Below are 27,811 nucleotides of genomic sequence, written 5' to 3' on the forward strand. Positions count from 1 at the left end.
GTTGGAGAACCATCAGTATAGAGACGAGGGAACCCAAGGGGCCTGAAGCCACCGTCCAGGGGAAGAGGAGGGCCCCGGCCAGAGACGAGGCACCCAAGGTCATTGGTGTGACTTAGGCGGACTTTGAGGAAAGGAGGCCGAAGGAGCAGGGTCACGAACACCCCGCGAGGACAGTTCCAAGAATGAGCAGCAGGCTGCATTGAGAAGAGATGGCTAGCTTTGGGGAGGTGGGGGCAGTGTGCGGGACCGTGGCTGGTTATCTTGAGGATGGTGGAGGGGACGTGGGGCGTAGGTGGTGGGCAGGGCGTCACTTGAATGGAAATAGGCGAAGCCAGATTGGGTGCCCGCCTGGACCCCAGTTTAACCCCTAGGTCCCAGGGAGGTGCGGTGCTCCGAAGGTCGTCCAGTCCTCAGATGGGGGGGTGGGGGAGATGCTGTGCCCCCGACCCCTGGAGACACCTGCGATCCATTGGCTCAAACACTTCCTACGTCGGGGAGGCACTGAGAGGAAGGCGGTGTAGGCCACCAAGGAGGAGAGGGGGGCCGGGGATACGGCGGGCGAGGGCGCAGAGCAGCCACAAAACCGGAACCCACGCGCTCGAGACACGACTCGCTTTATTCCCTACTCCCTGCCCGGTGGCCCCGCCCCGTCCGCCCTCAGCCAATCAGGAGTGCGCTGGGCGGGGTCAGCGGGGCGGGCCGGCCGAGGCCCGCAGAGAAGAGGGGGGAGGGTCTGTCCGCCCCTAAAGGAAGACCCTGGCGGGGCTTTGGGAGGGAGGGGGCGGGTCACAGCGCGTCCCCGCCCGCCTCCCCCTCCACCTTCCGTTTCTGCTTCTCCATCACCGCCTCCAGCTCCGACTGCTTCTCCGAGTCCTGGGGCGAGATAGCGAGGGAGAGCTGAGGACCCCGGCCCCCTCCCCACCTTGGGGGTCCCCTCCCTCCGGAGCTCTGCCCCCTCCCCCCTCAGGGACTCCGCCATCAAGTGCTCTGGCCCCCTCCCTCCTCCCGGGTCCCCTCCGTCGGGAATTCTGCCCCCCTCCTCACTCAGGGACCCTGGCGTCTGAAGTTCTGCCCCTCCTCGGGACCCCGCCAACGGGTGCTCTGCCCCCCTCCCCCCTCGGGGGACCCCTCCATCGGGAGCTCTTGCCCCCTCCCCTCTAGGGGGACCCTGGCGTCTGAAGCTCTGCCCCCCTCCTCCCTCGGGGACCCCGGCGTCCGGTCCGGACTCACCTCCAGCATTGCTCGGTGCACCGTGACTTGGCTGTAGACCCGGGCACCCTCCTCTGGGCTCACTGCCTGCAGCTCATCCTTCTTTAGAGAGAAGAGCTGAGCGCCGGTGAGGACGCCCAGGGCACTCACGGTCCTAACCGAGGGACGAAGCTGGTCAGGCGGCCCCTCGGCCCCTCGGCCCACCCCATCCCTGTCCGGCTTCGTCATCCTCTGTACAAGGACCTGGGCGTCTCGAGCCTCCAGCGCCAGGTCGTCCTGCCGACTCGGGGCTCTGCAGAGACTCGGGTCCCAGGAAACGCCAGATAGGGTAATGCCCTCCCTCCAGCCCCCTGCGTCCCAAGCTGCCTGCCGCGGGCACTCACCCGGGGCTGAAGCCCTTGGCCTGAAGCCAGGCGCGGACTTGGGGGGCTGGGGAGCGGGGGCTGAGCGGGGCCTCGGGGGCCAGGCGGACGGTGGCGGGCGCTCTACTGGAGCTCCGGGGGCTCCGGGGACCCTGGGCCAGCCGGGCCTGCAGCTCCTCGTTGACGCTCAGCATGTTCACGAACTTCTCTGGGGGATGTCGTGGGGGAGGGAGGAGAAGAGAGCTGAGGGCCTCCCACAGCCCAGGTCCGAACACCCCTCCCCTCCTCCAGAGTGGGAAGGCCCTGGACCCATTGAGTCACGGATACGAGAAAAACGAGATCCACAGAATGGCGCCTCGGCCAGTGTGGTCCTTGTGACCTTGGGCAAATCACTCTCTGAGCCTCAGGTTCCGAATCTGCAAAATGGGTGGGCTGGGCCAGGTGACCGCGAGCCCACGATGGCATAGTGCTTCCAGCTTTCCAAAGGCTTTCCCTTTCGGGACCTTGATTGTGTATGGGGGGGCGGGGTGTGGGGGGGTGTTGGAGGCGAGAAGTCTACAAGGGTAATCATTCCCATTTTACAGCTGAGGTCACAGAGGCTCAGAGAGGGTGAGGGATTTATCCAGGGTCACACAGTTAGGAAGCATCAGAGACAGATTCCGACCCAGGGCTCGCCTGTCTCCATATCCAGGGTTCGTCCACACCGGACCTGGAGACTGATAGATAAAGAGTAACAGAGGCACAGCAAAGAGAGACGAGACCCAGAGACAATGAGAGATGATGAGTTTAGCTGTCCAACGAGGCTGGGAAGTCAAAGACTCAGACAAAAAGAGAGGAGAAAGGACCCCAACTCAACCTCTCCCTCCCCGCCCCTAATCGGGGTCCTTGGGAATCAGAGGCTCTGAAGGATTGAGACCAACATCCTCAGCCTCTCCTGCCCCAGGCAAATACAGAAACCCACATAATAGATGAAGAAAGACAGAGAGATCCAAGAGACAGGCATGGAGGAAGACTGGCCCAGTCAAAGAGAGACAGCAGCTCCCAAAACAAGGCCTTCTGGGAACACTCCTTGATATTGGGGATCGAGGAGATCCCCAAAGTGCCCACCCACCTGCCACCCACATACCCTTCTCCCCAGCATCCAGGTCTAGGCTGTCCATGCTGCCCCAGCGGGGCCTGGGAGGGGCTGGGGCCAGGGGTGGGGGAGGGGTCCTCTGGTCCTGGAGGGACAAAGAAGTTAAGTGGGGAGGGGGCCCTCAGGCACCTCTCAGGGCCCCAGGCTTCCTTCCCTTGCCCTTGCTCACCAGTGCCCTGGCAGAGCAGGGTTTTCGGCTTGGGGGCCCCGCGTGGGGGGTGAGAATGTTGTAGGGGACATAACCCTGCTGTCCCTGAAGGTCCCGAACCTTCCACCACTTCCGGGCATCATCTAGGACCTGTTGGGGGCGGGGGGGGGGGGAGTAGACAGAGACTCAGAGATCTGTATGAGGCCCTAACCTCTCCTTTATTCCTTCCTTCATTAAACTTATAGGTCCTTCAGGTGTTAGGGCCCTAGACACCATATGGAGCACCAGAGAGGGAGAAAGCCCAGCTAGTGCTCTCTGAGCTCCATTGCAGAAAGCCACCAGCTTTGTGACAGAGGGGGTGTAATGGGGGTCTTCTTTCAATGAAGATGGGTGGGGGGAGCTGGGCCCTAAAGAGATAGATTGGGGAGAGAGGCTGATGCAGGAACAAAAGCCCAGTGCGATGGAGGGTGAGGAAAGGGGAGGCGGTGGAGGCATGGGCTTTCATGGGACCACATGGGAAATGGAAGGCTGGGAAGTCAGTACTGGGCCTTGTAGCCACGGACCACGTAGCTTCTATGAGAAGTGCTGTAAGCCTTTGCATAACCCTGCAGGCAGAAGGGAGCCTGATCTCGTGGGCTATGGGGGCTGCGGGAGCGCAGAGATGATTGACGGGAGATAGGTAGAACTAAGCCTTGGCCACTGAGGAACAGAGGGAAGTTCAAGATGATGCTGGCCGACCAGGAGGACAGCTACAGGGTCAGTCTGGGATGGGGTAGAAAGGGTGCAGGGCCCACCCAGAGGGCAGATGTCCAGCAGGCAGGCAGAGATGGGGAATCAGGGTTCGGGAGGGAGGTCCTAGCAGGACATGTGGATCTGGGCGGGGCGGGGGAGTGGTCCTTGCCAGGAGGCAATCACCGAAGCCACCTCCTCCCCCAGGGAGAGACTGCAATCCTGGTGCTTGTGAAAGAGGCAGGGGAATGGGCAGAGAGGCTGGAGGAGGACCAGAAGCTACCAATATCGAGAGGACAGGGGGAAAGGGAAAAGGAGGGCTCCCCTGAGGGACTGAAGCAGAGAGGGAGAGCCAAAAGCAGCGGAGCAAGGTCTTGGGGGAGGTGGGGTGGAGGGGGTTGGCTTTCCACTCCAAGCGCCTGGCACTTGGGAAAGTCAGGACACTGAAGGATGTTGTCTCTGTCTCCATCTGCCCCTTTCTATCTGCCTTATCTCAGTTTCCCTCCACTCCCCATCCTCCAGGCCCCAGGTTTTGGTCACCTCCAGCAGGTCCCCTCGCCGGACAGAGAGTTCACTGCCATTCCGGGCCTGGAAGTCGTAGTTACAGAGAACCCACTTCCCTGGGACCCTTGGCTCAGGCTTGGCCTCCAGCCCTGGCCCCTGCTCCAGCTCTGAGTCTGGTTCTGTGTGACTGAGAGGGAGTGTGGGGGAAGGGGTCAGAGGGAAGCTGCCTCACCCAAGGAAGAGGATGCAGGTGTGTATGGGAGAGTGGGGTGGGGAAAAGTTGGGGGCAAGGAGGCAGGGACTAGGGGGCAGAAAGGCAGAAGGAAAACTAGGCTGATACAGAGCCCCAGAAACAGAGACACACACCGACAAAATGTGAGAGACAGATACAGTTACAGATAGAGACACAGAGAAAGAGAGCGACAGAGGGGGAGACTGAGGCAGAGAGGGGATAGAGAGACAGAGAGGGGCAGAGTGGCAGAGAAATGGAGATGGAGATGGAGGGGGAGAGGGAGAGGGAGGAAGGGAGGGAGAGAGAGAGAGAAGGAGGAGGAGAGGCGGAGGGAGAGGGAGGGAGTGAGGGAAGGAGAGAGGGGGGAAAGAAAGAGAAAGGAAGGAAGGAAGGAGGAGACAGGCAGCAGGTGTAGAGACTGGGTGGGTACATGTTCCCAGGGCTGGGTGGGGCAGGGGGAGGGGGAGGGCCTAGGCCCCCCCCAATCCTACCTGTGCAAGGGAGGGGGGGTCTTCAGGGCCTCGGCCCCTCCCTGTTCGGGGCTGACAGCTCCGGGGTCCAGTCCCTGCAGAGCCCCGCTTCTGCCCCCTCCATTGCGCAGTCCTCCCCTTATCTTTGATTTTCTTGCTTCCCTCCCCCCCCCATGATCCCCAGTGTTTGGGCCCCTCTGCCCTGTGAGCCTGAGCATCCTGGTCCCTTGACTCTCCATTCTCTGAAGCTGATTCTTTGCTGACCCAGTGAGACCCTGGTACCCTGATCCCCTTCCCCTGTCCCAGCCATGGCTTCCCCAGATCCCTTCCCATGCCCACTGGGCAGCTCATCCTCACTCTCTTCCTCTTCCACAGATACCCCTGAAGCCTCTGTCTGTGTGTGTCTCTGTCGCTGTCTCCATTTCTGTGAGTCAGTCTGTCTGCCTGTATTTGTCTCTGCCCCAGCACCTCCCTTCATCACCCTCCCACCCAACTCCATCTCTGCCCGTGTTCCCTGTCCAATGCCCCCATTCATTTGTGTCTGTGTCTCTGTAGCCCTCCCGCATCCCCCCAGCCGATCCCCCTCTCCCCACCCTCTCACCACCTCACCCACCTGCACCCCCCACCCCAAACCCAGAAAGGGACACAGAGACACAGAGAGCGACAGTCAGAGACAGACACAGAGAGACAGAGACAGGTGTTTAGAGCTTCCAGGACTCTTCTCCTCAGCCCAGAGCCCATCCCTCCCAGAGTCTCCATCCACACCAGGCCCCCCACTTCCTTCCCCCTCCCCAGGGCCCATCCTCACTCACCCATTGACCTGGATCTGCGGGGCTGATTGCTGGGGGTGGGGGAGGGGGAGAGAAGAGGAGGCTGATGGTAGGGGCAACCAGGGTCATTGCCTATACCTGCCCTGGCACCCCTCAGAGGACCACAGATTATCAATCCCAAGACCCTTTCCATCATGGAATGTCAGAGCCAGGATGGAAACCTGGAACCCAGGTTTCCTTATGCCCAGCCTGAGCTCCTTCCATTAGAGACTGTCAGCTCTGAGGGCTTGGAAGGCACTGAGGAGAATTCCCCCTAGACTGAGCTGAGGCCCAGGAAAGGGGGCAGGGGCTCACCTGCCACCGACGCCTTTCATGCCTGTGCTGGGCCTCCACAGGATCCTCCCAGGGCTGGCCCGCCGGGGTGGTGGGGGCTGGTTCCCAGCCACTGTAGAAGACTGGGGTGTAGGGGGTGCCTTCCTCAGGGGGAAGCTCAAGCCTGCGGGGGAACGAGAGGAGGCAAAGAGGTCACCTAAGCCACTTCATGGCTGTCTGCCTCAGTTTCCTTGTCTGTAAAGTGGGGACGATAATAATCCCTCCCTCCCAGGGTGGTTGTGAGGATAAATGCTAACATTTGTATGGAGCTCGGCAAAGCCTAAGGTGCTGTGGAAAGGCCTGCTACGTTCCGGGCTGCTCAGGTGTTCACAGCCTTTCCCTCTCCCACTCCTCTGCCCACTCAGCCCTGCCCCCCCAAGTCTCAGGTCCCAAGTACCGGGCCTTGGTCCAAGCGTCTCCCAGCGAAGTCCAGAGCTCGGTCTCTCGGGCCGTCAGACTCTCTTTCATCAGAGCCACAGCCTCCGAGGTCAGGCGAGGCTGCTGCACTGTCTGGGCAAAGCTGGGGCCTCCAGTCGTGTCCACCACCTAGCATGAGATCAGAAAGAATGCCCCAGCCTAGACTCGGCCCACCTACCTCTTTGGACGGCCCCTTCCAGAAGTGCCCCCAGAGATAGGACCCCTCCCACTTCAGGATCCCCTCACCATCTGCAGCGGACCCAGCAGGAAGTGAAGCAGCTCTGGGGCAGAGGGGTCAGTGATGTTAGATCGGAGGCGGGCCTAGGAGATGGGGGAGATGAGTTCTGGGTCAGCTGCCCTCTTCGAGGGCCTGGGAGACCATGAACCACCCAAGGGAACAGCCCTGGGGGATCAGGGGCACAGGGAACACACCACCAGGGACAAGGTAGGGTCCAGGTGACTCACCAGCAGGCTGAAGGAATACTTGATCTTCTGCAGAATGTCCATGTACTCCTCCTCTGTGGGAGGCTTTGCCCGAAGGGTCAGGAGCCCCTCTGAGGGAGAGATGGGGTGGGGGACAGGGAGAGGAGGGGAAGAATCTTGGTGTGGTAGAAAGAGCCCTGAGTAACCAGGCAGGTCCTCGTACTGTCTTAAGCAAATCCCTTCTGCTTTTCTGGGCTTCAGTTTCCCCATCTGTAAATGGGATGTAGCAGCCTGCCAAGGTGGCCTTGGAAGACCTATGCATGGCAAGAGATGTGACTCCTGATTGCCAGTGAAACTGTGGGGAAAGGAGAGAGAAGAGGAGAGGAGAGAGACAGAAATGGGGAGAGGCAGAGACAGAGAGGAGGGGGGAGGAGGGGAAAGGAGAGAGACAGAGAGGAGGGGGGAGGAGAGAGACAGATGGGGAGGGATAGAGAGAGAGAGAAGAGGGGGGAGGAGGGGAAAGGAGAGAGGCAGAGATGGGGAGAGGCAGAGACAGAGAGAGGGGGGAGGAGGCGGAGGGGAGAAAGGAAGTGGCGAGATCCAGTTTTTGAATGGCTAGACAGGAGGGGAGCATTCAGGGCCAGTCGGTCCCTCTGCATATCCCTTGATTCCTGGCAGGGGCAGCCTTCGAGAGACGAAGGCCAGACTTTTCAGGTGAGCTGGGATTTCCTTACTCCCCAAAGCCCGTGACTGTGTGCCTGTCCTCTCGCCTGATCTCCGTAAGTGCCCTGATGACTGTTTCATCACTCGCTCTGAATGGACAGGATGCCTCCAGGTCTGTGACTGTGTTCTGTGTGCTGAGTGTTGCTTAGGAGAGGCTAAGGTGGCCCAAATCACACTATTCCCCTGCTTCTCCCCGAGAGCACTTCTTCCCACCTAAAGCAACCTTGGAAGGTGGCGGTTATCCTGAACCCCAAAAGAGTGTCTTGGAAGAAGAAAACAAAGAATGCGCATTTATTAAGTGCCTGCCTACTATGTGACTGGCCTCCTACTAAGCGCTTTACAAATCTTCTATTTCATCATTCTCCTAGACTGCAAAAATCTGATGGGTCATGGGTAGAACTCTAGCCTCAAAAGAGTGCCAGGTTGGACTGCCTCTGACTCACAGCGACTGCAGAGATCGCAATGTCCCTTGGAGACGTGTCCAGGGGCATGGAGGACCTAGAGCTTGGTTTAAATAAATGCTCCTGTCAACACGGTCTCCTCACTCTGGGGTGCTCTGGTTCTGGGGGGTGGGTGGGTGTTGTGTGTATGTGTGTGTGAATTGTACAGGGGTGTACATATGTGTATGCATGCGTTTCGTAGTTGTGTGCATATACATATGTATATTGTAAGTGGTGTATGTATGTGCGTATGTATGTTGTGTGCATGTGTATTGTGTGTATAAGTATGTGTCTATTGTGTGTATATATGTATGTGTATTGTGTGAGTGTGTGTATGAGTGTGTCTGTGTGTGTATGAGTGTGTGTCTGTGTGTGTATGTATTGTGTGCATGAGTGTGTGTATGTATTGTGTGTATGTGTGTGTGTGTATGTATTGTGTGTATGAGTGTGTGTCTGTGTGTGTGTGTGTTTCAGGGGGCAGGGATGAACAGGACTGGGGAATCCGGGTCCTCCTTCCTCACCCCCTCCCTTCCTCACCTCCAGCCGCTCTCCGGCGCACCCTCCGGCCACGTTCTCGATGCTCCAGGACCCGGGAGGCCTCGGCGGATTTTTGCAGCTTGGCCACAAAGCTCTCGACATCATCCAGGATGTGGTTCAGGATGTCCTGCGAGCCCACGGGGGGACAGTGAGTCATGGAAGGGGGTCCCCCGCCTGTCCCCTGGGGCGCTCCTTCGTCCCCGGGCCACTCACCACGTTCCGCTCGGCTTCCAGACTCGCCAGCTCCAGGGCTGGCCTCTGGGTACCTGGGGAGGCAGGCAGGGCTCAGAGACAAGGGGCCTTGAGCTGCCCGGCACTGCCTCCTTCCCTCTCCTCGGTGACCCGCGTACAGACGTGAGCAGCTCACTTCCTAAGCATCTTTGGCACCTCTGGGTGGCTCCTGTTTCCCTGGTCAGACTGGTTCCCTGTGGGCAGGGCTGTGTCTCCTGTCTTTGACCGGGGGCTCCCCATGGAAGAGGCCCACATGGGGGAAGGAAGGCCATCTTTTCCCCTTTCCCTTCAGTGGGACTACCCCAAGCCTTCACCTTCCTCTTCCTCAGGGACAGCTGCCTCTTCCTTGGCCGGTGGTCCCAGCAGGCGCTCCCGGGGGGCGATGACCACACGAGTTGAAGGCCGGCGTTGGAAGGGGGTGTCCACGGGCCCAGGGCTGGGGGTGCGGTTCAGCTCTTCCTGGGTGGCTCTGAGGAGCGGGGTGAAGACAGAGGCTGGATGCTGGAGCTCAGACTCACTGTCCTCTCCCCACCATGACTTGCCCCCCACCCACCTGAGGGCAGCTGCACGACGATCTCCACTGCCCGATCGCTGGGCCTGCAGGGCCCCGTGGATGTCCTCTCGGATCAGCTCTGCCTGCCAAGCCAAGACGATTTAGGGGATGCAGCTCCACCATCCTGCCCTGGGCCTACCTGAGTCCTCTCCTCTCTAGAGCCACAAAAAAGGAGTTGCCCAGAGAGACTGGGGCAGACAGCCTGGTGGGAGTGGGGGGACTGCCCCAACGTGGGCCTTGGGGCTGCCGTTTGGGAGTCCTGGGTCCCGCCTGGCCCTGTAGGAGCCCAGATCCCCTCCTCATCCTGGCTTGCCTTTCTAAGCCCCCTTCTCATGGCTGTCTCCTTTACTGTCTCCCTCACTTTGTCTCCTCTTCCCTTCTGTTTTCTCCTGCCTCCCTGCCTGCCTCCATCCCCCTTTCTCCCCTTCCTGCCTCCCTCTCTCCTCCTGTCTCCCTCTTTGCTCCCTGATTTCTTCTCGTCTGAGATCTCTTTTTTCTCTGCCCTGTCTGTCTTTGGGTTGAACTTCCTCAGATTCTACCAGTACTTCCACTAAGACCCTGAGGGCTCCAGCTGGTCAGGGGCCCTCCTCTGGGGCACCTCCCCCCAGCATCCTCAGGCCCTTCCCTCCCCTTCCTGCACCTTGCTGACCAGGGGTCCCTCCTCTGGGGCACCTCCTCCCAGCATCCTCAGGCCCTCCCCTTCCCCTCTTCCATCTTGCTGGTCCCCCCACCCCAGCCTCATTCTCTACCAGCTCTGGGAGCAGTTTCCGGCTCCCCCTTCCAAACCCTTCCCATGGGCCAGCTGGAGCCTGTCCTTACCCCAACTCGGAGGCCCTGGAAGTAGTGGACATCGGGCTGGGCCCGGTCAGGCTCCTGACACACAAGGAGGAGGAGGGCTCGTGTCTGGCCTGGGGGGAATACAGCCTCACATCGAAGAATGGAGTTCAAGGCATAAGACTCTAGCTCTTCCTGTGGGAGGGTGGGGAGAGGAATACAGGCAGGGCTGCCCATCCCACCCCAGGACACCCAGAGCCCACGGAAGGGGCATCTCCTAAGGAGCCTACCTGGGGGTGTCTGTCTCACAGTTCCCACAGGGCATTCTGTTCATTATACCTCTCCTGCCCCGCCTCACACTTCTGTACTCCTTTGAGACCCCCCCCCCCCATCCACCTCTGTGGAGGGAGAAAGCCAGGACCCTGCACCAAATCCCTCCTTCCTCTCCTTTGCTGCCCACCCATCTCCCGACCTTGGAGTCCACATCCAGAAGCTTCACGTTTCCCGTGGACACTTGTAACAGCATCTCCTGGGCCCAGATCCGCCCCTGGGCGTCCATGGCAGAGAGCTTCCTGGAGGCATCCTCCACGGTGTGGACCCCATCCTCCTCCCCCAAGCAGAAGGTCACCAGGTGCTGAGGGAGGGGAGGCAAGTCAGGTCTTGGGTCTGCCCCCCCACACTCACCCCACTCTCTAAGGCCCAGAAGACTCACATTGACTGCGTACTGGGACACGTCTGCCATGACCACCGTGGAGTATCTCTTCCTTTGCTCTGGCGCCAGAAAGAGGGAAGCTGAGGAAGAGCCAAGTCCCCTCTCCCCCCACTGAGCTCCGACCCCCATTCTTAGAATCCGTCCTTCTCTGCCAGTGAGGAAACTCCTTGACCTGGGAAGGACTTTAGGATTGTTGGCTTGAGGCAGAAGGCCCTATGGAGGCTGTCTACTCCCCATTTCACAGACAGGGAAACTGAGGACCAGAGAGGAGATAGGATCCATCCAGGTCCCACAGCTCCTAAGGGGCAGGGCCCACATTTGAACTCGGGCCTTCTACTTAGTTTCCTTCACCACCTCAAGGGCCCCTCCCCTTGGCCTGAGCCAAGTCACTGTTGTGTGTGTGTGGGAGGGGTTCTGGACAGTTCTTTCACTGGCCAAGGCCAAGCACTGGGCCCCCGGCCCATAACCCGGCAGGGACCCAAGTATCCTGATATCCCAGCCTGGGCTGTCAGTGGGGTCTTCTCCCTGACTCACCATAGATGGACTTGGCGCTGGGCTTGGGGGCTGCAGTGGGCCTGGGGAGGAGGGTCAGAGGGTCACTCAGTGAAGCATCTCAGGCACCCCTCCACCCCAGTCCCACTGTTGAGTGGCAGAAAGAAGGGAGGGGACATGGAGAAGAGAGGAGGGAGGGAGGATGGTGGGGAGGAGGCTCCCAGCCTCAGGGGAAGGTGAGGGCTCTGGCAGACACTCACCCTGCTGGGCTGCTCATCCTGTTACCAGTTCAGGATCGGGGGCTTCCAGCCTGGGGAGAGGAGAGGCCTTAGGCGGGAGACGCTGGGACCCAAGCATCCCAGGAACCTGGGGTTTGGGAGCGCCTTGGTCAAGGCCCCTGGAAGCAGGCCCTGGGGTGCCAGGGTCCCTGAACAGGTTGGGCCTGGGAGCTTGTGCCCCTGGGATCCTTGAAAGGGCAGGAGCTAAGGAATACCTGGGTCTGGGGAGGGAGTGCCAGCTTCCTGAAGAGTTGGCAGGGGGCAGGATGTCTTGGGCTCACCTGGACCGGTGAGGGTGTCCTGTCCGAGCAGATGCAGCCGATTTGGGAGTAGGAGCCTCCCTGGTCACGGCAGGCCTAGGCCCCAGTCCCAGAGAGAGAGAACCCAGGTGCCCCACCTCCCCCCACATACCTAAGCCTTCACCTGGTGGGGTGTGGCCCTGGGAGGTGGAGCCAGAATCTCCAGCCAGTGGTAGCTGGAGCTCCGGAGCCTGGGTTCTTGAGGGAGGTGGGGACTGGGGTATTGGGATGCCTGGGTCCTGGCAGGGAGGGCCTCTCCATGGGCTCTGAGCCTGTGGTTGGCCTTGGGTGTGACCGAAACTGAGCCCTGTCTCCCTCCCTCCTGCAGTCCCTGCTTCCTCCTCCTCCCCTGCCCTCCTCCCTCCCCACACACCCTGTCTCTCCAGGTACACCTGGGGCCGAAAGACCCACCAGTACTGCCTTGGACTCCAGGGCCTCGGACCTGGATGATGCTGCTCCCTCCTGGCTGGGGGGGGTGGCTGATAAGCCCGGCCCTACGGCCCTCATAAGGCCCGTGTGAGAAGGCCATTTTGTGAGCCTTCAAGTGTTGAGGAAATGGGAGTTAGGATTACTCTACAGACTGGGAAACTGAGGTTCAGAGAGGGGCAGGGACTTCTGAAGCTGCTTCTTCTCCCCCAAGAACTTGCTGTGTGACCTTGGGCAGATTCCCCTGCTCCTCTGATCCTCAAGAGTGCCGTAAACATGGGGCAGGGGCCTTCTATGTGTGTGCCTGGCCCTGGGCTCCCACAAATCTGGGAGAAGGCCTGCCTTCATCCAGGAGGGCAGAGAAGCATAATGGACAATATGCATGATTTCGAGCAGTCGAGTGTCCGGTGGGGACAGGGATGAATAGGAGGTGATCCCTGGGCTACAGGGTCAAAGATGCAGAAGCACAGAGGAATGGCATTCCAGGTAGGGGGCACAGCCTGGGCAAAGGCCCAGAGGTGGCAGATAGCATGTACTTGGGGAACAGCTAGCTGGCCGGGTTGGCTAGAAATAATACAAAGACGAAGTGGGAAGCAAAGTGTTTTGTGTTCAGGGCTCTGTGAAGCACTGTTGAGGAGCATTTATGAGGTGCTTACTACGTGCACTTAGGGTTTGAGTCAGAGTCGAGGTGCGCAGGCATTGCGCTAAGCATAGGGGGAGTCTACAGCTCTGCCCCTGTTTTCTCTCCTTTTGTCCAAGCCCAAAGCACTGGTCTGACCAGGTAACTCCCCTGCTCAAACACTCCCTGTGGCTCCCTCTCGCTGCTCCTCAAATGACGGACCCTCTGCCCTTTGGCAGTGTCTCCCCGGGGTTTCACCCATCAGCTCTGGGGCCCTGTCCCCTGTAAAGCCCCACACTGCCCTCACATCTGCTTCTCTGGGCTTGGGAAGCCCAGCACGTAGCAGGTGTCAGAGGCTTGCGTTTTTGTTTTTAAAACAAAGTGGGAGGGGCAGGCTGGCTGGGCTCGTAGGTGGTGAGTCCCCAGTCCTGGAAGTTTGGAGGGATGGGTGGCCCCTCTCCCCACCTCCAGCCTAGTGGGAGTCTGCGTCCCCAGGTTAGCCAGAGCCTGGGGTAGGGGCGGGGAAGGCTGGGAGCAGGGTGGAGATCAGAGGAACCGGCCTGGCCAGCTCCTTGTCCCTGTTTGTTCACAGGGAGGGAGCTCCAGGGTGGCAGCCAGTCTGGCCGGTGTGGACAAAGGGCAGTCGGGCAGGGGTCGGGGACTGAGCCCATCAAGGTGGAGAAGGTGGGTCATGCTCCTTTCTCCCCCAGACCCTGGGCCCCTGCCCTGCCCGCCCCGCCCCCCCCCCCCCATCTTCAGGTGGCTCAGTGGAGAGAGCCAGGTCTGGATTCAGGAAGAAGTGGGTTCAAATCCAGCCTCAGACACTAGCTAGCTGTGTGGTCCTGGCCAAGTCACTTTCCTTCTGTCTGCCAGAGTTTCCTCATCTGTATAATTAGGATACTGACCCAACCCAGGGCTATCATGAGGATCCAATGAGATAACTGTAAAGCACTTAGCCCAGTGCTGGCACACAGTAGGTGCTACTGTTATATTATCCTCTTTTCCCAGTGCCTAGCACACAGTAGGTACTATCTTCTCTCCCCAGTGACTAGCACACAGTAGGTGCTGCTGTTTTCTTCTCTCCCTCTCCCCAGTGCCTGGCACACAATAGGTACTGCTGTTATCTTCTCTCCCCAGTGCCTGGCACACAGTAGGTAGTGCTGTTATCTTCTCTCCCCAATGCCTAGCACACAGTAGGAGCCAACTTCTCTCCCTAGTGACCAGCACACACTAGGTGCTACTGTTTCTTCTCTCCCCAGTGCCTGGAACACAGTAGGTGCTGCTGTTATCTTCTCTCCCCAGTGCCTGGCACACAGTAGGTACTGCTGTTATCTTCTCCTCTCCCTCTCATCTTGCCCAATGTATTTACTTTACAAATAAGGAAACAGAGGCCCAGAGAGGGAAGTCATTGCCCGACAGACTGAAGATCCACACCCAGGGCTCAGCACGCTGGTTCCACTCCCTCTGACTCCAGAGAGGTCCAGTGGAGGGCCTGTCCTTGGGTTTCCTGCAATGACCCTCAGTGCATGTGACGAGGCAATGTCTCCAGAGGCCCTTCCAGCTGAGCCTCCCAGGTCCTAACCTGAGATGTGCCACTGACTTGCCACAGAGCCTTGGTTAAGAACTTAAGTTTCTCCTCTCTGGACCTCAGTCTCCCACTCTGTAAAATGAAGTTGGACTTGATGGAGGCCTTGGGCTGCCCCATGGTCTGACCCTTTGGGCCTGCCCTGAACACCAGGCCGGCAGCTCTCTTATTCTTTGCCTCCACAGAGAGCACTGTCTGTTGACTCCTGCAAGCCCCCCCAGATCTTTTTTAGACAGCTGGCCTTGGACCTATCCCTCTTCCAACTTCACTTCTGGCCATGGTCAAGCCTCGGTGGAGGTTGTTTTCTTTCCCCTCTTTTCTTCCCGCCTTGGCCTCCCAAGGTCTTCCGGCTCTAGATTTGGGATCCCTGAGCTCAGTGGATTCTGGTCATGGTTTCAATCAATCTGCTGAGATCCTTTTGGCCCCTTACTTGCAGCTGGCACATCTGCCTGTCATTCTGCCCAGGTTGGCACCACCTGCCCATCTGATAAGTGGAATGTCTCTGCCTTTATCAGATCTTGGGCCAAAGGAGGGCCTCCTACAGATGAGAGCTGCCTAGAGAGGGGGAGGGGGACCTGGGGTGAAGCTGGAAGAGCCCCAGTGGGGGGTGCAGCTGGGGGGAGTGGAGTGGAGCCCCAGAGGGGGTAGCTGGGAGGAGGGAGTAGAGCCCTGTGACAGGCAGAGGGTGGAGAGCCCCAGAGGGTGTGTCTGGGGGGAAGAGGTAGAGCCCCATGGCTGAGGGAGGGTGGAGAGCTCCGGTCAGAGCGAGCAGCTGGGGGGAAGGTCCCAGTCGGGGGGGGGGGGGGGTAGCTGAGGGGGAGGGGGTAGAGCCCTGGTCAGAGGGAGCAGCTGGGGAGAGATGGTAGAGCCCCTGTCATAGGAGGTGACTGGGGGGAGAGAGTAGAGTCCCAGAGGGGGTGACTGGGAGGAGGGGGGTAGAGCCCTGAGGCTAGGGGAGGGGTGGGAGAAGGGTCTTATTTTCAGGCCAGAGATGGCCTAAGGGCCATCCAGCTCTGCTCTCTGGAGGGTGTAAGCTCCTCTCATTTGACAGACAAGGAACTGGAAGCACAGGGAGGGGAAGGCAGGTGGAAGGTGGAATGGGGCAGATCCAGGTCTGACCTCTGCTCCTCTAACCCTAGACTTCCCCTGAGGACTCCCTGCTTGCCCACATAGGAAGGAAAGGCCAACTGGGAGTTCTTTGATGAGGCCAACTCCGGACACTTCAAAAGGTCATTATCCAAGATACCCCCAAAGGTGCCCATTTGACCTCGGTGCACACGGAGGGCTGAGGCATATGGTGGGGAGAGGACCGGGCTATGGCACTGTTGATTCAGGCATATTCAAGGCAGGAAAGGCAGCAAATGCCTGGGAGGGCAGGCTGAGCATGCTAGAGACCACTGGGCCAGGAGCAGGAAATCCAGGCAGGTCACCAAGCTGGACAAGAGACACTGAAGGATGCTGTCGCAGCGTCTCTGCTGTGCCAATGAGTGAATGCGTGGAAGCGCCCCCTGCCTTCCTGGAGCCTGCCGCCAAGACCAAGGAGCTGAACCCACTGACCCAAGGGGCTGAACTCTATCCAGGCCACCCAAGGCTAGCTGTCCTCCAGGGCCTCCCTTGGTCCACCCTTCAACAGAGGCTTTGCCTTATTTCTGGGGAACAAATGTGACTGCTGGCCAGAGGGGTACACTTCTCCAGGCTTCCCCTGCATGCCTCAGTTTCCCATCTTCTTTCCTAACCCAAGGCTTTTTGAAAGCCTAGCCTAAGGGGCCTTAATCTGGGGGTCCATGGATAGATGCCAGTGAGTCAGTGATCATGGCGGGGGGGGGACGGACACCTGTATCTTTATTTTCACTAATTCTTAACTGAAATCAAGCAATTCCTTCCATTATGAATTAAAAACCATTCATGCCCAGGCTCTCCTGCCCCTGCTGGGGCATCCGAGCTGGAGGAGGTTCAGAGGTCCCCTCGTTGAACTGATCACTGAATGGGGAGAGGCCTGGAGGGCTTGGGGGCTCCCAGAAGATCCCTTGAGTTGGGAGCAGGGGCTTGTGAGCCAGGATCTGTGAACTTGTCTAAGCCACACATCCCTATCTGCTAGGATGTTTCTTTCGTGTGTCTAGCCTTTCATGCATTTGGGACCGTAATTCTGAGGAAGGATCCCTGGCCTTCACCTTCTGACTGACTGCCCTGGGGGTCCGGGACCCCCAGCTCCTGAGCCTTTGGAGAGCACGGCCCACCCGATCCCTGCTGTTCAAACGAGGAAGGGGCAGGGGCTGGCCTGAGCCCACCCAAGCCTGGGCCTACAGAGTATCAGAGGCAGGAGGAAGAGGTGTGGGACAGGACCCCGGGGTCCTGGGGGAGGGGGTCACGAGCTCCGAGCGTTAGTGATTTTCACAGGGGATCCTGCCTTCAGGGCTTCGGCCTCCTCCAGCCCCACCAGCTGAGCACTGTAGGCCCAAAGCTTCTGAGCTGCCTCATCGTCCTGAGCCTGGGGAGCTGGGTCCTTCTCTTGGAAGGCGTTAAAATACTTGCCGGAGACCCCACTGAGCTCCGGAGCCACAGCCAGGTAGACGCTCGGCTGGGATGCCAACTTGGGTGTCTTTACCAGCAACCAGAAGAAGGGGCCTGGGGTCAGAACACAGAGGGATACAGAATCAGAGAGGCACTGAATGATGCCCCTAGTCTGGTAGGTGGGGAAACAGGCTCTGAGGGGGGAAGACACTTGGTTAAGGCCCTCCACCCCGAGCTGGTAAGGGGCCAAGTGAGCTGATGGTCCAAATGGACCATCTGTTCTTGTTCCCGCCCAGCTAGGTCTGGGGGAGTCCTGGGGGCTCCTCCAGACTCCTGAAGAAGAGGGACTTACCGAGGACTGTGCTGGAAAAGGTGGACTTGTGCATGCCCGTGTGTCTGCCCAGCTCAGTGCTGGCTACCCCAGGGTGCAGGGCGTTAGCAGTGACTGGGGTCCCTGTCAGAGAGAGGGAGGGCAGAGGAGGAGGCTTGGGTCTGCCCTCGGGCCTGGCCCCTGCGTTGTCCCAGCAAGGGACAATCTGTCTACTGTAGATGCCAGAGCCTTCATAAATGGGGGAGCATTTTGGGGACCTCAGATGGTTTGGGGAAGGGGAAATCCTTTTGCAAACAGAAGCATTGTGAACATTGTGATCTCAGCCTGCCCACCAAACTTCCTGGGTCCCACTGCCGTGCCTTGTGCCCCTGACCTGAGCGGGGGGATCACCTCCCTCCCTTGGAACTCTTCCGGGGCCACTTTTCCTGTGACCCAGCCCAGGCTCACCTTCCAGCCGCCGGCTGAGCTCCCTGGTGAAGAGCACCACGGCCAGCTTGCTCTGGCAGTATGCAGCCTTGGCCTCGTAGGGCCGCCGCTCCCAGTTCAGGTCCTCGAAATCCAGGTGGCCCACGATGTGAGCCAGCGAGGAGACACTGATGACTCTCGAGGCCCCCGAGGCCTTCAGCTTCTCTAGCAGCAGGTTGGTCAGAAGGAAGTGACCTGGCGGGACAAGGGGCACAGCGTGGAGACTCCTGGTCATTTTCCCCCTTGGTGCCTGGCCTCTAATGCTGGCAGCTGATGGGCTACCTTTCACTCATGGTCCTCAGTAAGAGAGCCCAGTCTCAGAGGTGGGGGGTGCCCCAGGGCCCCCACGAGGGGCTGCCACTCACCCAAATGGTTGACCCCCAGCTGCATTTCAAAGCCGTCCTCGGTTGTCCAGTGGGGGCACCTCATCACAGCGGCGTTATTGATCAGAACGTCCACATGCTCCTCCTCTGGAAAAGGGCCAAGGGGCTTGGGGATCCAGCCCTGCCTGAGCAGGTCCCCTGCCTCCCCACCCCTTTCCCCTCCCTGGTGGTGGGCATTCAGGGCCTGGAGTGGCTCCCTTCTTCACTCTGGCCAGAACATGCAGCTCCTTGGGCCTGATCCCCTCAGGGCCCCTCCTCTTGGGGTCCCCTGCAGTGCCTAGCACTGGGCAGGGGAGCTGGGCCTCTCCTTTCATTGGCCTCGGTGCCCAGCACTGGGGGGCCCAGGCCTCCTTTTTGTTCCTCCCTCTCCCCATCTACAGTGTCACACTTAGTAGCTGCCCAAGCGAATGCCATTGAAGGCCCCTACCCCAAATCTCACAAACTTGTAGCTCTCCCCTGTCTGACCTGGGGCCCACTTGTTCTTGGCATCGAGGGGGCTGGTGGAGGCAGCAGTGTGGGAAGAGGAGGCCAGGGCAGAAGTCTAACTGAGGGGAGTCTTTTAAAGTGTGCACAGATTCTGGGTAGCCTGAGGGTCCCCACTTCCAGATAAGGAAGCCTGGAGGCTCTGAGAGGTTAATTAACGTGGGCAGAGTCACAGCCACCAAGGGTCTGAGCTGGTCTCAGACGCTCAAGTAGGAGGCTGCCCCTTCCCTGAGTGTACCCTGCCCCCCGGACCTCCTACCCTCCACGATCTTCTTGGCAAAAGCCCGGATGGACTTCAGAGAGGCCAGGTCCAAGGGCCGGGCATCCACTCGGTGGTTGAGTGTGTCCCCCCGGATCTCTTTGGCCGCTGCCTCACACTTGTCCATGTCCCGACAGGCCAGGATGATGCGACCTCCTGGAGAGAAGAAAAAAAGGAAGCTGAGACTCAGAGAGGGGAGAGGCCTGCTTGTGCAGGGCTGCCCCGGCGTCCTGAACACCCAGAGATGGGGCACAGGAAGGGACTGACCCTCTGAACCATACAGATGAGGAAAATGAGGCACAGACTCAAGAGCCAAGAACTGGAAAAGGGCCTTGGACACCAAACCCAACTACCCCCTTTCTTGTTTCAATGGAGGGGCTCCAAAGTGGGGTGGTGCACATGGCAGACACAAGATCTGAACTTGGGAGTCAGGAAGACCTGAGTTCAAATTGAGTCACCTGTGTGACCTTGGGCAGGTCACTTCTCGAGATGGACTCTGACCTGAGGTGCCCTCTGCTTCCAAATCCACGATCCTTTCATACTGGCCCCTGTAGAATGGGTGGTAGGCCCTGGCGGGTAGTGAGCGCCCCATCATAAGAGGTCTTTGAATAAAGGCTGCCTGACTGGTTCTCAGGGAAGCTGCCAGCCAGGACTGGTTTTTCAAGTGCCAGAGGAATTTCCAACCCTGAAATCCTAGTATCTGATGAAAGCCCAAGCTCCTTCTTTCACCGAGGTGTACCCCCCTCATCACCCCACTGCATCAGGACATCACAGGCTTGGAGTTGGAAAGGGTCCTGGAGGCCACTGAGTCCAATCCCTTCATGACGGGGAAACCAAGGCACAAAGAGGTGAAGTGACCAACCCAACTGCTAGCAAGTGTCTGGGGCAGGATTCAAACCCAGGACACCCTGACTCCAAGTCCAGCCCCTGCCCCCCCCCACCCCCAGTTTCTCCCTCGAAGGGGATTCAGGATCTAGCCTTGCACAAGGGGTTAGGAGCTTACCCCTCCGAGCCAACTCTCGGGCGGTCTCCTTCCCGATGCCAGTATTGGCTCCTGTGACAATGACTGTCTTCCCATGGATGGTGGCTTTGCTGGGGCAGCTCCCGCCGCCCACCGAGTCCCTGCGAGGAAGAGGCGCAGAATGTTCTCAGGGCTACAAGTGACAAGGACCCTTTGGCTTATCTCAGAGAATGTGAACAGGCAGTTTTCAGAAGAAGAAACCTAAGCCAACAATAGTCATGTGAAAAAATCCTCTAAATCACTATTCATCAGAGAAATGCAGATGAAAACAAGTCTAAGGTATCCCCCCATGCCTCCCAAATTGGCAAATATGACATAAAAGGAAAATGATAAAGATTGGTGGGGATATGGAAAAACTGGGACACTAATGCATCGTTGGTGGAATTGTGAACTGATCCAACCATTCTGGAGGGCAATTTGGAACTATGCCAAAGGACTATAAAAATGTGCACCCCGCCCTAAAAAAATGTGCACACCCTTTGATCCAGAAATACCATTACTAGGTCTGTATCCCAAAGAGATCAAAGAAAAAAGGAAAGGACCTATTTATATGTAAATATTTATAGCCCCTCTTCTTGTGGTGGCTAAGAATTGGAAATTGAGGGGATGTTCTACGGATGGGGACTGGCTGAATAAGTTGTGGTGTATAATTGTGATGGAATACTACTGTGTTATAAGAAATGGCAGGCAGGCTGATTTCAGAAAAACCTAGATTTACGCGAACTGATACAAAGTGAAATGAACAGAACCAGAAGAACTTTGTACGCAGTAACGGCAGTATCGTACGGGGATCAACTGCAAATGACTTTTCTATTCTCAGCGATACAAGGTTCCAAGATGACTCTGGAGGGCTTACGATGAAAAATGCTCTGTGTCCCCAGAGAAAAAACTGGCGAACTGGGCGCTGATGGAACCACACTGTTTTTCACGTTTTTCTTTTTTGTTGTTGCAACGTGATGAATAAGGAAATATGTTTTGTACGACTTCACATGTATATCTGACATTATACTGCTTGCCTTCTCAATGAGTGGGGGAATACGGAACTCAAAATAAAAAAAAAAAGTTTAAAATAATAAATTAGGAAAACCTAGCCACCACTCCAAGGCCTTGTCTAATTAGACTTCTATGGCTCCAGGTGATGATAAGGTTCGGAAGGCTGATGTATGTAAGCAGTTGATGCTTGTTAAATCTCTTATTGTTCCTCCGTGTTTACCTTTTTATACTTCTCTTCACTTCTGTGTTTGAATTTCAAAGTTGCTTTGCTGCTCTAGTCTTCTCACCAGGAACACCTGAAGTCCCCTATTTCACTGAGGCTCCATCCCCTCTCCCCACCCCTAGCCTGTAGCATTATACTCAGCTTTGCTATAAGCCCGAATCCTTTGCCTTCTGCAACACCATATTCCAAGCCCTCTGCTTCTTAAAAGTGGTAGTTGCTAAATCCTGTTTGATCCTGACTGTGGCTCCTCAGTTACTTACATTCTTTCTTCCTGACTTCTTTGACCTGGAAGCGCTGCATTTTAGCTATAACATTCCTGGGAGTTTCCATTTGGGGGTGTTTTTGAGGAGGTAACGAATAGATTTCTTTCAATTTCCACTTTACCCTCTGGTCTAGGCATTCTGTCTCTCTTGCCATAGTGTCCAGAAAGTCCAATGATTCTGTTGATAAGTATGCTATGACATACTTAACATTTTCTTCTGTATTTTCAGCCTTTATTTAGACTTTGTAATTTCTCTTTGTCTCCTAGACTCTGGTTTCTCTTTGGTCCGTTCTAGTTTTTAGGGAGTTTGTGGCTTGTGCAAGGCTTTATATCACTTGTGCCAAGATTCATACCAATGTTTTTTTCCATAGCTCTCATTTCTCTTCCATTTTTCCCCTCCAGAACTCTCGTTCTACTTATGAAAAAATGTTTTTAACCCTTACTTTTTCTTTTCCAGGAATTCTAGTTAAATTTGTGCCCGGGCTGTATTTTCTTCTGACTCTTGGCTTGCAGATGTTTTGGAGTCATTCTCTTCTTCTGGCTTTGTGTCTTGAGTGTCCTGTTCATCATAATACCTTTCATGGAGGGATCATTATAGTTTTAAAATTTGTTTGCTCATTCTTCTAGCCTGCTTTCTGACTTCATTTTTGATGTTAGAGCTGGGCTCTGCCACACTTTTAGAGGGAAGGTCTGGGATGGTCCTGTGGCTGCTTTCTTGATGTATTGAGTGTTGTGTTGTTCTAGGATCTCAGGGACAGGCAAGCTTCCAAGGGGTCTGACCCAGGACAAAGGCTGATTGCTGCTCCCTGGTCTGAGCTTAGACCTGGGTTTTGGTCAGGTAAGAGTAGGCAGATGCTGCTGGACTCCACCCTCATCAGTGGGCTGTAAGGCTCTGCTGGGTCCGAGCTACAGAGCTGTCAGCTTCCCTTTGGCCTGGGATTCCTGCCCTGGTTATTCCAGCGCAGGCTTCAGACCGGGCTGCAAGTTGAAGCAGAGACCGTGTTCCTCTGTCAGGGTACAGCCCAGGGCCTCCCGACTACCGTCCCCTCTTCACTCTGTCCTGCTGTAACATGGGAATGGGTAGTGAGTGACCACACTGATGGCTGGCACCTGTCCTGGTGTGGGTCTCGGGATGACCCAGGACCTCCTGTTGCCCTTGTACACGTTCTCTTCACAGCGCGCTGTGTGCTCCCAGACCAACCCTGTCCTCCCGGTCCGTCATCCTGCGCTGACCTGGCCTAGACAAATGACTCCCTGTGACTTCTTCTGTATTTCCCCATCAAGATTCGGTCTGGTGCATTCTTTAGACCTGTCTGGAGGGGAGCTGGGCTGCTGCCTTGGCTCCCTCTTCTGTTGCTGATTATGGTAATAATTATGCTGGGGCAGAAGAACCCCAAGGAGACAAAGGGTCTCTTCTGAGGCAGGCCGACACCTCAAATTCCAGTCTTGGAATGTTATCGAGAGTACAGTACCGAGGGCTTAAGTGATTGCTCAGGGTCCTGTAGCTAGAACGTGGCAGATGTGGGACCTGAACCCAGGACTTCCAGATACCAAAGCTGGCTCTACCCACTGCAAAAACATGCTGTTCTTCCCCATTAATAACAAAGAATGAGAAGCAGCAGGGTGTAAAGGACTGAGCTGCCCTTGGGGTCAGAACCCATACTGGCTGGGCCCAGACCTTCTCAGGACTCTAGGCCAGAGCTGGCAGGCACAGGGCTTTGCTGGTGCCTGTGAACCTGATTTGGATGGAACCGGAAAATGAAAAACAAATGAACTAAAAATAGAGTACAGCAAAGATAATGTGAAGAGATGGTTTTCTAAGTCAATATGTGCCAGCAGGGATCCTTCTATATGGTTAAGTGGCCCATTTTTATTCGAGTTTGACACCAATGCTCTCAACAACTCCTTATTTTTCAATGAACAAAAATTTATTTTCTCTCTCATCTCCACCCCCAATTCAAAAGGAAAAAAAAAAAAAAGAAAAGAACCCCTTGTAACAAACACACAGTCAAGCAGACAAATTCCCACGATGGCCGTGAACAGAAACAGACTCCACCTGCACCTGGCACCACGGTGTCTGTCAGGAGGGGGGCAGCCTGTCTCCTCATAGGTCCTCTGGAAGCTGAGTGGTTATTACCTAACGGACCTGAGCTCCCAAGGCTTTCAAAGGTGATCATCTTTGGTGTTACATCAATTGTTCCCCTGGTCCGGGTCCCTCCCTCTGCCTCAGTTCATCCAGGTCTCCCTCAGTTTGTCTGAAATATCGCCCTTCACCATTTCTTAAAGCAAGCACAAGACGATTAGAGTACAGTAATACGTTTCAACAGCACAATACAACAGTGATGCGCAACGCTTACAGCACCAAGGCTGGTTGTTGTCTGTTCTCGAAGAGGACCAGAATGACATCGCTATGCTGGAGTCGAGATTCAAAGGGCCCAACTGTGGCTGATCAGACCAACAGGAACTCGGAAGGCTCTACCACAGGTTGGGCACAAATAGTCCGTGTGAAATTTGGGGTGGGCTCTCTAAATTTTCACATCTCGTGTTTCCTTTGAGCGGCTTCACATCTGCTTTGCTCACAGAGCACAGTGCCCTCTTTGGTGTGGGCACGAACGCTGGGTGGTCCTGGGCCAGCTCTCCCACCGCACACAATCCCAAAGTTTTTCACAGACCTCGGAGCGTCCCTGAATCGTTTCTTCTTACACCAGGGTGAGCGCTTACCCTGTGTGAGTTCTCCATCAACACTCTTTGGGCAAGCCAGAGTTTTGCATTAAGAGCACGGCCAGCCCATGGGAGCTGTGCTCTCTGCAGGAGAGGTTGAATTTGAGGAAGTCTCCACTGGCACAACAGCAACGCACAGTCCTTACGGCACCCAGGTAGGGTGGTCCGGCGCTCTGGCAGCGACCTCTAGCCCATACCTCTCGTTGGCACTGCACCAGCCCAGGGTGGTGCATACGGCACGCCCACAGCGCAGGAGAAGGGTGCTGCATGACACTTAAGAGGGCAATCATGGCCCACCGCGGCCAGGCACCCCAGCCTGCTCCGTCATTCCCCACCTGACGGCACCCCCAGCCCCCAATTCTCTGCCACCACAAAGAGCCATCGCACACGTGCTTGTTCCAGGGTCCAGGCCTCTCTTGGGTCGCTATGGAGGACAGGATCTAGGCAATCCTTTGAGACTTGCACCGATAGCGGAGGTTCCCCCATATCATAAACTCACCGTCGCTCCCTTGTCCCCCCCCCCCCGCCTCAGTTTCCCCACCTGTGAAATGGGGATACGAGGAGCCCCTCCCTCCCAGGGTGGTTATGCGGCTACAAACCCTCATCTGCAGCTTGGTCGCAATCAGCACGATCCTCTTCCCTGGTCCAGGGCTGGGGCACAGAGGGCCTGCGGAGCTGATCCCCAGCCCACCGGCCTCTCCTGGCCTGGGGCAGCGGGAGGGCCGCACCCCGCCCTTCAACCGGCCCAAGCCTCGTAGGCTCATATGTAAAATGGGCGCTCTCGCCCGGCTGAGCCGCTGCCAGTGGACCCAGGCGGCAAACTGAGGCCGATGCCCCCCCCCCCCCCCATTCCCGCGGTGATTCAGGTGTCCACGTGCAGCACGGAGCAAAGGGGGAACCGGGGAGGGGGGCACGGGGACGTCATGCAGCCTCTCAGCCCTCCTCCATCCCCACCCTCCCACGGGGGGTTCGGAGTGCAGCATCCCCCCCTCCCCCCCGCCCCTACTCACCGGAGCAGCACGGCGCCCCCCAGCAGGGTCCCGGCCAAGGACAGAGGCAGCACGTAGCGGCTCATGGGGCCCGCCCAGTCACGTCGCGCCGCGCTACCTCACGCAGCGTCACGTCGGGCACGCCCCCTCGCCGCCGCCGCGAAGCTTGTTGGGACTTGTAGTCTGGGCTGGGCGCGCCGAGCTCGCGGAATACCCACTGCGCAGCAAGGAAGGGGGCACTCGGGGCCCTACCCGCCCCCCAAATATGCACATTCTGTTTACTCACAATAGAGTGTAACTTCCTCCTGGGGGGTAGGAGCCTGAGAGACGTGGGAGGAGAGACAAGGCGGAGCCCCCAGCCCCGAACCCCAGGCTGGGGCGGCTACGCTGGGCTAGTGTGGCCCCATTGGGAGGGCGACAGTGCTGCAGACCCAAGAACGGCCAGGCACCCTGAAAGGGTCGCGGAGATGCTCCTCCTCCCCCTCCCCTCCCCCCTCCTCCCTCCCCCCCCTCCTCCCCTCCCCTCCCCCCTCCTCCTCTCCCCTCCCCTCCTCTCCCCCTCCCCCCCCCTCCCCTCCCCTCCCCCCTCCTCCTCTCCCCTCCCCTCCTCTCCCCCTCCCCTTCCCTCCCCTCCCCCCTCCTCTCTTCTCCCCCTTCCCTCCCCCCTTCCCCTCCTCTCCCTCCTCCCCCTTTTCATCTTCAGCCCCAGCAGCACCATAAATCACCACCGCATGACTTCTAAAAAAGGGAAGATGCCTTGTGGGCAGCTCTGAGAGCAGGGCTGGAGAGGATGGCTTTGCCCGAGAAGGGGAGGGCAGGAGGCAGGAGGCCAGGGGGCAGGGTTTCTGGAGGGCACAAACCTGACTTGGCAGAGGGCTGGAGCTCAGGCTGGGTGATCTGGGGGAGAGGACGGGGATCCCCGATGTCCCTGTGGGAAGGCACGGAGCCCCGAGGAAGGGTCAGGCAATGTGGAAGGCAGGCAGAGCCCAGGGTTCCACTCTTCTCTGCGACCCCTATCACTGCAGCCCCCAGCGATCTCCCTCCCCCATGCTCCCAGGGTCTGCTCTAGGAGAGGCATGGGAAGTTTCGGGGGGAGGATGCCACCCGGTTACATAGAGTCTGCACCCAGCCCTCCAGTGGACCTCTTTCTGGGGTCGGGGTTGCCCAGCTCTTAGACACTGGCGCCCCTCAACCGTTTCTCCGTGAGGTCCTCTCTCCTCCGGAATTCACACTCCAGGCCCAGAGGACTGCCATGCAGTCCATTGCGGGGCCGGTGGTCCTGAACAGCTGTGTGTGCCCCAGCCGAGGCAGCCACCCTGCTGGGAAAGGGCTCTGATCAGCCCTTTGTTCACCAGGGGGTGCTGCGGGGTAACGCACGGTCGCTGTCAATGTCGGTTCCATGGAATGGAATTGGATAGATAGCTCTTGGGGTGTTGGGGTCTTTGTGTATCCTCTGGTGAAAGATTCTAGGGGCAAATGTGATCATTCTCTGGTGAGGGAGAGCTGTGAGCTGTGTACACATATACACACACATACACACACGCATATATATATATATATATATATATACAGAGAGAGAGAAGAGAAGGGAGGAAGGAGGAAGGAGGGGGAGGGGAATAGAGAAGAGAGAGAGGAGAGAAAAGGGGGAGAGGGAGAGAGACAGAGACAGAGACACACACACAGGGGGGAGAGAGAGAGAGAGTGTTGAGGCTAGACATTCCCTGCAGGCAGACAGACAGACAGGGTCCAGTGAACCAGAGAGTGGCAGGAGCTGCAGCACCTGTCCTGGATTGGCCAGCATCTTGCTCCCTTCTCTCCGGTCTACTGAGATGAGACTCTGGTTGTAGTGAGGGGGATGTGGCTCCTTTGGCGTGTCTGGTGGGTCTGAGGGCTAAGAGGTTCCCTTTCCTCACCCACCCCTGGTTTCCACAGAGGGAGGGAGAGCCAGGTAAGGGCCTGTCCCAGGAGGTAGAGACCCCAAGAATAAGAATTGCACATAGCAGTCACGTAGCACCTAGTATGTGCCAGGAGAGATGGGTGTTATTGGTATCGCCATTTCACAATTGAGGAAACTGAGATGAAGCGACTTGTCCAAGGTCACACGGTTAGTCAGTGCATGAGTCCCTATTTGAACTCACTGAAATTTGAACTCAGGTCTCTCTGACTCTGGGCCAAGCAGCTGCCTTTAGCAGCCCATGACCTTTCTGGTTGGGAGGGGCTGGAGGGGGGACACAGACTGCAGGCTCTCGAGGGACCCTCAGGGACAACACTGGGATTCGGTGGGGTCTTATTAGGAGGCCTGTGGGCTCCTCTTGGGCTGTCACTGTGGGGTCTCTGGTCTCCTGCAGGTCTATGTAGCTAAGGCCTTTTTCTCTGTTCTCCCTCAATGGCGCATGCCCCATCCCCATTCCTGGTTCCGGGTGACCACCTGGGACTTTGCAGGGGAAGTGGCTCACCCTGTGGGCTTCAGAATGAGTCCCCAGGAAAGTGCCCGCCTGCCCCTCTGCCTCTTTCCAGTTGCTTGCTAAGCTGAGTGACATGGGAGCCAGAGGGTCAGTCAGCTGCCTGGGACTCATCCAGCATCCTACCCCACCAACGGCGCTGCATGCTCTCTGTCCGTCCTCCTGTGATTGTATTGCTGGCTTGTTTTAGAGAAGGACAGTTTTCTTTGTGGACATCACATCCTCTAGCTTTGCGTCTATGGATGCCTCTGAGGCACACCGCCAAATG

General features: G+C 57.5%; 2 protein-coding genes across 4 annotated transcripts in view; both read right to left on the reverse strand.

Moving 5' to 3' along the window:
• Positions 1-786: 786 nt before the first annotated feature.
• On the reverse strand, positions 787-11,510 carry EPS8L1 (EPS8 like 1). Its single transcript, XM_036747097.1, has 20 exons — positions 11,494-11,510; positions 11,276-11,316; positions 10,742-10,800; positions 10,502-10,663; positions 10,075-10,224; positions 9,256-9,338; positions 9,017-9,171; positions 8,685-8,737; positions 8,472-8,598; positions 6,814-6,902; positions 6,595-6,669; positions 6,329-6,477; positions 5,914-6,055; positions 5,602-5,630; positions 4,124-4,274; positions 2,876-3,004; positions 2,698-2,791; positions 1,593-1,779; positions 1,231-1,363; positions 787-873 (listed from the first exon to the last, which is right to left on the reverse strand). Exons 1-20 carry the CDS (start codon positions 11,508-11,510, stop codon positions 787-789), a joined length of 2,112 nt encoding a protein of 703 aa, XP_036602992.1.
• Positions 11,511-16,250: 4,740 nt separating this feature from the next.
• The window catches only part of RDH13 (retinol dehydrogenase 13), an 11,837-nt gene continuing 276 nt past the window's right edge, over positions 16,251-27,811 (reverse strand). The window contains exons 1-7 of one of the 3 annotated variants that reach the window (XM_036747849.1): positions 25,103-25,555; positions 19,876-19,994; positions 18,873-19,028; positions 18,113-18,217; positions 17,730-17,942; positions 17,304-17,405; positions 16,251-17,065 (exon numbers count right to left, since the gene is read on the reverse strand). In XM_036747849.1, coding sequence (XP_036603744.1) covers positions 16,806-17,065; positions 17,304-17,405; positions 17,730-17,942; positions 18,113-18,217; positions 18,873-19,028; positions 19,876-19,994; positions 25,103-25,167 — 1,020 coding nt within the window. In that variant the 5' untranslated portion in view covers positions 25,168-25,555 and the 3' untranslated portion in view covers positions 16,251-16,805. Of the gene's footprint in view, positions 17,066-17,303; positions 17,406-17,729; positions 17,943-18,112; positions 18,218-18,872; positions 19,029-19,875; positions 19,995-25,102; positions 25,556-27,811 lie in introns of those variants that run through there. The other 2 variants (XM_036747850.1, XM_036747851.1) reach the window with 2 other exon arrangements.

This window comes from Trichosurus vulpecula, chromosome 2 (assembly GCF_011100635.1).
Source record: "Trichosurus vulpecula isolate mTriVul1 chromosome 2, mTriVul1.pri, whole genome shotgun sequence".
Lineage (NCBI taxonomy): Eukaryota > Metazoa > Chordata > Mammalia > Diprotodontia > Phalangeridae > Trichosurus > Trichosurus vulpecula.